The 9,944-nt window shown below is 40.4% G+C and overlaps 1 protein-coding gene across 1 annotated transcript; it reads right to left on the minus strand.

Moving 5' to 3' along the window:
• Positions 1-6,937: 6,937 nt before the first annotated feature.
• Positions 6,938-8,564, minus strand: LOC543104 (chalcone synthase 2). The gene is made up of 2 exons (XM_044596430.1): positions 8,265-8,564; positions 6,938-8,166 (listed from the first exon to the last, which is right to left on the minus strand). The coding sequence occupies exons 1-2, from the start codon at positions 8,449-8,451 to the stop codon at positions 7,169-7,171; spliced, it is 1,185 nt and encodes a 394-aa protein (XP_044452365.1). The 5' UTR covers positions 8,452-8,564; the 3' UTR covers positions 6,938-7,168.
• Between the last annotated feature and the right edge of the window lie 1,380 nt (positions 8,565-9,944).

The following is a 9,944-nucleotide window of genomic DNA, read 5'->3' on the forward strand; positions in this document are numbered from 1 at the left end:
GTACTAGCTAATATAAGTAAAGTCTCGCGTACATATAAAGACAGATGACTCTTAGTTTCTTCGTGTAATTATTATATCCTTAACTACTATTGTATGAACAAATAAAGGACAAAAATCAGATTTTTTTAGTTGGATTAATTATTAACAACTCGAAAGCACGGAAGATTCATAATAGAATGGTTAGCGTAATGTATCAAATTGTATAATTTAGTTTTATAGCAGTAACTCATAATTGAGTTGATTGATCCCTTTGATCACTTAGGGTCTGGCTATAGTTAGCTCATCCTTTAGCATGTGCTTGCATGAAAAATTACTTTTTCTTCAAAAGGTTTTTCGCTAACAACGCCTGAACATGTACCCCTATATCATAAAAATATTGCTATCTCATTGCTAGGTACAACTTTAATTTTTGCGGCTAGATTTTTTTAGAAGAAGCAAGATATTTTTATCTTGATATATTCTAATGTAGAGGATGATTTAGGAAGACTGATGTCATACATCTCTTTTTCAATGATTGCAAATCATAGTTAGGTAGACTGCATGCATGCAACTTGTTTCATTGGATTAATTTGCCATGAAAAATATTCACAATATAATTTTTAATGTTCTTGTGTTTGCATGTTCATACAAAAAGCAGGGATCAAAGTTACATATTATAAAACATAAGTAAACATAGCAAATTCCAAAATATTGGGACTCATAGTGTTCAATTTTTGTGAGATTATGGTTCCTTTCATCATGGACCAAGTCAATCGGTAATCTTGGCTTTTCCCTTTTTCTAGTGGATAAGGAGAATCTTACTAACATGATACCATGTGTTGATTTATAGCCGCCCTATAGTAGAGATAGTGATCCGGAGTTGGCTATGGTGCAGGCATCTTGAGAAGGGTCTCTTCGCTCTAGCATCACCATGGAGAACTTATACCTGATGATACCTGAGTTACTATAGATACTTCTTTTGTGAGAAACACATATACATAGAAACAATAGTTTTGAATCCCAGATGATTATATGGCACATTTTTCATTGGAATAGCTCCTTTGCGAAGGGCCTATCTTTTATTATTTTTGTTACTTTTATTTTACCGTGGAGTCAATTTCTTATCCAAACTCGTTTATTCTCCACTTGACAAATGTTGTATGGTGGGAAACATCCAGGCACATATATCTAGTTGAATATATATGATCATGATTCATTATTGTTGACAATTATCCCTAAGATAAATAAGTTGAGCAGTTAATTAAGCACCACAACACCCCTACCTTTGTTTATGTCTGGTGGAAAATGTTTGTTCTAAAAAATATGCTCCTGAGTGCCAGCAATCATCTAAAGACTAAATGATAGTTGAGTATGTCCTTTTACATAGATTCTTTTGGAAAAATCGGATGAATTTTGATTGTTTGATGACTAAGAACATAGTTTGCTTGGTTTCAAGAGAGTTTATTGTTTAAACTTTAACATGTGAATAGGTTATTACTTGTTCATGAGAACTTTTATGAGGGGGAGTTGCTACTTATGATATATAATTATGTTAGTAAGTGTGATGCTGTCATTTCTATATTCTTTATTATCGTCATCTCTCTCCATAAACTTGTGGTCATGTTTACTGAGCACGGCATTCGCTTGGGGACAAGCAGACTCTAAGCTTGGAGGAGTTGACACATCTATTTTGCATCAATATTCCTACTACAACTAAACATATTTAAATGATATATTTCACAATATGATGCAATTCTAATGCCATTTCTCTCTTAAAATGCAACGTAAACATAGAGAGGGAGATTACCGAACAACTGGAAATCTGGACCAATAATACAATCCAAGAAAAACTAAATTTCTAGAGCTCCAAATGGGGCAGATATTTAGTAAATTATTTCCACAAAATATGAAGCCGTGAGCCATAAGATGGGCCAGAGGGGACCCACCAGGGCACGCACCACACGGCCACCCATGCGGGTGGGCCCTACGCTGTGCCACATGGTCGCCAGGGCCCCTTGTGGCTCGCTTCCTGACGCCCTTTGGCCATAAAATTCCATTTACCATAGAAAAAACATGGATATTCCTCTTCGGTGGAGCGATTTTATGGGAAAAACTTCCTTTTGGAGGGGGAAATCGAAGCCATCATCATCACCAACACTCCGTGCATCGTCGGGGTCATCATCGCCATCAACATCTTCATCAACACCATCCCGTCTCCAAACCCTAGTTTATCCATCTTCTCAATCTTTATATCAAACTTCAGATTGGTTGCTGGGAGTACATATGTGTGTTGATTACACCTTGTAGTTGATACATAGGAGATTGATCCATGAAAGATTGTTATGATCATATTATTCGTCATATATTTATACCCACTGATCATGATCCATATGATGTCTTGTGGTTAGATCATTGAGTTCTATAGGATATGGGAGAAGTCTATTTGCTAGTAATCATGTTAAGTTGAATACAAGTAAAGTTTTGATGATATGTTGTGTTATTCTTCCTCTAGTGGTGTTATGTGAACATCGACTACATGATACTTCACCATCTTTCGGCCTAGTGGAAGCCATTGTGGAATTATTCTATAGATGATGGGTTGCGTGAGTGATAGAAAACCCAAACCCCAGATTATGAATTGTTCCGCGAGCAGCTGTTTGGAGTACTTTTGTTTAATTCTTTAGCTAGATTTATCTTAATCACTTTGTATTTGTGAACTTTTGCATGGAGTTTATAATCATAAGTAGGCATTTGTTCAAGTAAGTAGAGTACCGTAGGTTTGGTCCACCCCCACAACACATATCAAAGCAATGAACGTTAACTTAATGAATCATGGTGAAAGTAACTTGCAAAATTGCCGTGTGTCCTCAAGAGTGTTTTAGCTATTATAAGAAACACCACCACCTTTTCCTTAGCATGCATAAGGATTGGGCCACTTGCTGCCCTCTATTACATTTGTTACTATTTAAATTTTTATAAATTATCTTGCTATCAAACAACCTATCAAATTTCTTTACAACATTTATAGTGAAACCTTGCTACAAACTACTTGATAATTCCTTCTACTTCTCGTTGGGTTCGACACTCTTACTTATCAAAAATGCTATGATAGGTCCACTATACTTGTGGGTCATCAGGGAAGACCAAACACACAGAGGCGGTTCGGGAGGGGATTTGTAGCATGAAAGGGCGGGGCACACATCCTTCTTTTTTGGCCTTTAATTCGCCATCTTGCATATGTTTTGAATCAAAATTCTGAATTAAGTGTTGGTTGCATATTCGTGTTTCTGTTGACGAGGTGTTTCAAATGAGTATACGTTTTGACGAGTTTCTAAAATTTCCTTAAGTTTCAACTTCTCAAACTTGGTACTAGCGATTGACAAAATTGTAAGTTTCAGAACCCGCAACCAATGAAATTGTAAATTTTAACTTTCAACTTCTAAATTTGGTACGAGCGACCGAAAAGTCATAAGTTTCAGAAACTAAAACTTTAAAAGTTGTTGTGCCCTCATGTGGGAGACAATGACTTTGTGGATCATGAGGTAATCGAGCGGCTGGTGCGTCTCAGAAGGTGCGTACGTGCCCCTGCGAATTTTCGACGCAGATCGCTAAAGGCACATAAAAATAATGATTTAACTAATTCGAATTCAGAAAGCAACTCATCTCGGTAATTTCAATGAAGCCTATGCGCACACCTACAAACATCTTATCTCAAGGACGTGCATACAGAGCTGGCATCCACATTCAGGGGTTGTGGGCAGGAACAATTTATACGCTGCAAATGGCTTGACCACAGAAATAAAAAACTGCAGGCGACGCGTGCCACTAACAAACAACCCAGGTGAACATGCCCCAACTAAGTTCAATGGGCATGTAGCTTCCCTGTTGGTCCTCCTAAGCAACACTTGGTAAACCTTTGAACTACAAAATTTTTCTATGATAACCTGCAAAACACCTACTGAAAATTGTCATAGTAAACTACAAAAAAAAACATACCTACATGGCAAAAAATGCCATAGTAAATCTAAAAATTTAGGAAAGGATGAAAAACTATGCCATGTTCCAAATACAGGAAAAGATCATATATGGAGAATTTGTGTGTTCTTAAAAAAAGACATATAGGAATTTGCAATGATATAGTAAATAAACAACAGAAAAGTATGTATTTTAATTTACCGTGGTTGTATAATTTAAGTTGCCATGAAAAAAATTAAGTTGTTCGGCAAAGATTTTTTTTTACTTTTCGATGATAATGATGCAAAATTGAACTGTAACAAAAATCCAGGCCATTGTCAAAAAAATTTCCATGTTCTCAATAATAAAATGTCCTGATTCATATTTTCGTTTTCATAACATAAAAATGACACATAGTAAATTGCCATGATGCAAATAAATAAAATTGCCACGACATTGTAAATAAAAAATTTATGCCATTAAAATTAAGATTGTCGTGCTCTTAATTATGAAAAGGCCATGATTGAGAAGTTAACAAACATAAATACCTACAAAAAATCAGAACTATGTGTAACAAGTATATGAATGGAATATGAAATCATGGCAACATGGCAAATTATACACATTTGATTTATACATCATGGCAAAATACTAAATGGTTTGTTTTACTCACAATACAAGCGACCATGGTAACACTTGTTATTATAAAAGAGAAAAAATATCTACACTTGTAGTTATAAAAGTGGAAACAAGTCGAAATAATTTCCATGGTTTTTCCTAAAGTTGCCACAAGAAAGAATAATAAAAATTCCTACAATTGTCATGGTTTGTAAAACAAGAATGTTCTGATTTTTCCAAAAACATTTTACAACATTTACATTCTGCATAGAACAATTTTTCTTAGAAAGAAGTAAAAATATGTACATTTTGCTAAAATATTTCCTCTAAAATTTCCATCATTACAGGGAAACAAAAAAAAGCTAAGTTTTCCATCTTCCTATATAAACATGATCCCAGAAGCTAACATGTTTTAAAAAACAAAAGAAATCATAAACTTGTCATGTGAATAATAACCCTTTTCAATGATATATATAAATTTTCCATGTAGCAAGTTCAATTGTTTTATAAAATTGCCATGTCGGCATTATGAAAAATTATAAATTTTCCATGTTTGCAAATATAAATATGTAGAAAATGTGACCAGGCGATTTTTTTACAAACTAACAATGTGTAGAAAATGTTATTTTAGAAAAAAGAAAAAGAAGTATGTAAAATTTGCAAAAGTACAAAACATTTACAAAATTTCCATGGGTAAGTGAGAAAAATTTGTAAAGCTTGTCGTGGGCGTCTTACAAAAAAATAATCTAAATTTGCCATGTTTGAAAAACAAAATTGTTATGGATTCGCCATGGGACATGGAGAAAATATCTATAAATTTGCCATGTGAACAAAACAGCTTGAAACATTACAAAAAAAATGAATTTCCATGTCAAAATTATAAAATTCATAAATATGCCAGGTGGATAATTACTAAATAATAAGAAATCACCATGATTTAGAGGAACAAAAAGGCCTAAATTTGCCTAGATAATAATAAGAAGAAATTAACCAAAAATGGCGATGTTAAGGAAATAATTGTTATCTAGAAGTTGCCATGGGAACAATTCAAAATATCCCTACAATTATCCATGTAAATTATTTACAATTTTCCATGGAACATTTCTTAGATTTTGCATGAGAAAAAAACAAAAATTCTTAGAGGTTGGCATGTAACATGGTGCATACATTTACCTGGTCCATCGCTCCACTAGAAAATGACCCCCATACCTCCAAAATAGAGTTTTGCCTTAATATATGATGGAAAAAAATTGAATTTGGCATGTTATGTTCAATAAACATGCTATAGTGTATATAACGAATTTTCGATAGACATAGGTACAAAAATAAGAATTGCCATGTTATGTCAAAAAACTTGCCATATTGTATATAATAGATGTTTCATTGACACATGCCAAATTTGGAATGGTACATGAAAATTTGCCATGTTGTTTGGTGTCTAAAACTTAACGCAAATTAAAAACAAAACAATTTCCGTTATTACCTTCTTCTTACATTTTGTTTAAAAATTTGCCATGTACCTACTACAAATTTTTGCCATGACAGGTATAAGATTTGTTGTGCCATGAACTAAACGTCTATGGTTGCCATGAACTATAATATCTACAACTGCCATGGAAATTTGGTTAATTAACATCCAATCAATGAATTTCATTCCATGCTTCCATCTGTGATGTACAAAAGTGGATGCAAATGCTCTATTAGTTTCTAGTGGAAGAGCATGCCATAAAGGTGCTAGCTGGAGCTTGGTTGCAGCGGAGACAACCTTGTCGACAAGGACCTCGTCTGGCAGTGGCCTGGGCTTGGAGGATGAGAGCTGGACGCTCTCGTGGAGGCTTTGCCATGGCTATGCCTTCTATGCGGCCTCCTCGGTCGTGGCATTCCTGGCCTTCTAGCTATCGTACAGGAGAGAAAACCCTAACAAGTACGAGACGTCCCAATGAAACTGAAACTTATATAAACATTCATCCACACACAATTTTTTACACCGACCATTAAAAAGCATTGGGACTACAAAGTCTGACAGCGAACATAGAAAAAGATAATGTTTCCATACGATCGCTTCGCCAACAAGAGAAATGATAGAGAATAGGAAAAAACACCAGCATCCATAGGCATATTGAAAACGGGATTGCTAAATCTGAGTCGAATGAGACTTAATGAAGTCTTAGTTGATGCTATATTCGTGGGATATTTGCAAAATTTAAATTTAAATTTTCTTCTTTCTTATTTTTATATGTTATATCACTCGGTCGAGACTTGGTTAAATCAGTTGAATGAGATCTGGCCAACACTGTGGAGACAATGGCTCACGTAAGGAAGACAATGCTGAAACAACCCGTGCGAAGAAGTGAATGCGATGTGTGAGCCCATGAAAACGAAAACGAATCATCAAGCATTTTCATCTTATGGTATAAGAGTTACATGAGACATAACTAATTCTCATCTACCAAATCCGTCCTCTCAATCAAAAACAAAAAACAGACAAACAGGAGAATGCATCTACCAACACATACAAACCACATAGGGTAGAATACAATAGAGCAAACTTAATTGAGTGCTGCAGCGGTATAGTAGATTTTTGCACGACCAAGATAAATTGAGAACAAGCGATCACCTAGGCAGTGACTGGGACACTATGGAGGACAACTGTCTCCACAGTGAGGCCGGGGCCAAAGCCGAAGAGAACACCCCAATCCATTCCCTCGCCAGTTGTGCTGTGGCCATCCTCGGCGGAGCGTTTGCGCATTTCGTCCATGATGAAGAGTACGCAGGCGCTTGACATGTTGCCATATTCGGAGAGGACATGCCTGGTGGCGCGCATCCGTTCCTTGTTCAGGTTTACCTTTGCCTCGACCATGTCAAGGATTGCTGGCCCGCCGGGGTGCGCTATCCAGAAGACGGAGTTCCAGTCATCGATGCCCAATGGCTTGAATGCGTCCTCTAGGGCGCGCTCGATGTTCTTGGAGATGAGCCCAGGAACATCCTTGAGGAGGTGGAAGGTGAGGCCGACCTCTCGGAGGTGGCCGTCGATGGCACCCTCTGAGTCTGGCAGAATCGTCTGGCTCGCAGACACCAGCTGGAACAGGGGGCGCTCGATGGACTCGTCGGGGTCTGCGCCGATGATCACCGCGGCTGCACCATCGCCGAAGAGTGCCTGACCTACCAGCGAGTCGAGGTGGGACTCGTGCGGGCCACGGAAGGTCACCGCGGTGATCTCCGAGCAGACCACCAGCACGCGCGCGCCGCGGTTGTTCTCAGCAAGGTCTTTGGCTAGGCGAAGCACCGTGCCGCCGGCAAAGCAGCCCTGCTGATACATCATGAGGCGCTTCACGGAGGGGCGAAGACCGAGCATCTTAGTGAGCTGGTAGTCGGCGCCCGGCATGTCCACACCCGAGGTGGTGCAGAATACAAGGTGGGTGATCTTAGACCGTGGCTGGCCCCACTCCTTGATCGCCTTTTGTGCCGCCGCCTTCCCGAGCTTGGGGACCTCCACGACGACAATGTCCTGGCGCGCGTCCAGCGACGGCGCCATGTAGGCGCACATGTTGGGATTGTCCTGTAGGATCTCCTCCGTAAGGTGCATGTACCTCTTCCTGATCTGCGATTTGTCACCTGAAATGAAGCATTGTTTGTTAGGTGTCGTGTCCATCCGAGAAAAGGCAAAATTAAGATACGGCAAAGAAGAATGGAATGGAATTCATTGAACTTACACATCCTCTTGAACTTCTCCTTGAGGTCGGCCATGTGGTCGCTCTTGGTGATCTTGAAGTAGTAGTCCGGGTAGTCGGCCTGGTACACGCAGTTTGCTGGCGTCGCAGTGCCGATCGCCAGCACCGTGGCCGGCCCCTCCGCCCGCTGCGCCTTCCTCACCTCCTCCACCGTCATCGTCGCCGCCATTGATCTCTACCTCTCGTACGTACCAGCGGCCAACTAGCTAGGTAGTAGTTGATCGCGATCGGGGCTCTGTGCGCGGGATGCAGCAGGAGGCAGAGAAGAATGACAGATGCTGCATGCGCTGGTGCGTTGTGGTGATACGATCGAGTGTGGGGGGCGGGAGATATAGGCGGGAAGGGTTGGTAGGGGAAGCTGGCCGCCGGGAGAAGGGGTTAGCTCCGTTGGACGGGAGGATGGATGGCCACGAATGCGGGTTATGAGATGGGTGGCGCGTGCTACACGTACGTCTATACCGACCAATCCGGCCAAGTGGAGTTAGGTGGGTCGCGTGGCTTTGAGCCTCCCCGGTTGCAAGCACTCGTGTGCTTGATCTGCCCACCCAGTTGCACGGACTCGTACGTGCTTGAACCGTTCTGATGTTACCACATCTACTAGGTAGGTAGGGGAGTGCTAGGGGAACTAATAGGTAGGTAGGGGAGTACTAGGGGAAGATGTGGCCGGCCACATCACCATTCACACCAACAAAACGACAATTCTTGGATATTTGCTTTACTTACCTCGCTATGACGTTGAGCCCTTTTTTTTCTTCCGAGGAAACTTTCGATCTATCGATCACTCCATAGCAGTATAAAGAACACAGAAATAACAAAATTACATCCATGTCTGTAGACCTTCTAGCAACGAGTGTTATCCCCCCTCTCTTGCCGGAGCTGGACCAAACTTGTTGTAGTAGACAATCGGGAAGTCGTCGTGCTACTGCCCCACAGAACCAACGCACCAGAACAACAACCCTTGCTCATGAAGAGAAGTATAATAGGAAGGACCCAACCTTTAGAGGCACAAACAAAGACATAAAATGAATGGATCCAGGCAGATCCACCAAAGACTAGCACCGACTAAATCCCATGAGATCCGCCGGAGACACACCTCAAAACGCCCTCTGATGACGCTAGAAGCATCATCAGAACGGGGCCTACGCGGGGAGAACCTTATTCCAACTTCAAGGAGCCACCACTGTCTCGTCTTCCTGAGTAAGACGCAAACCTAAATGAACTCACAAAACACCTAAAACGGAGCAAGATCCCTCCCGCTACCAAGGGCCAGTGTCCACCACGGCTTCATGGACCTAGGACCACCGGAGACGAGGCGGATCGGTGGCGATGCCAACAGGGGGCCGAGGAACCCTAAGCTCATTTTTATTGGACAGAGGAGGCGACTGCGTTGCGTGTTCGCTGTATAAGTAAGCCATGGTGTAAAAAATCCATCAAAACACTAGCCATTTTCTCAGAGCCGCGGTGCCCAAACACCTGCCACTTGGGGCATTTGGAGGAAAGAAATAGTTCCAGCAGATGACGTATATGTATTTGATGATGCAAAATTGTTTGGGCAACCCCAAATTTTTGCAAGCAACAAGCAACTTATTTTGGCAAGCAACAAACAACTTATTTTGACAAGCAACATGCCACGTATTTTGCACAATCTGAAGAGACATGGCC

This window comes from Triticum aestivum, chromosome 2A, assembly GCF_018294505.1.
Source record: "Triticum aestivum cultivar Chinese Spring chromosome 2A, IWGSC CS RefSeq v2.1, whole genome shotgun sequence".
In the NCBI taxonomy this organism is placed as follows: Eukaryota; Viridiplantae; Streptophyta; class Magnoliopsida; order Poales; family Poaceae; genus Triticum; species Triticum aestivum.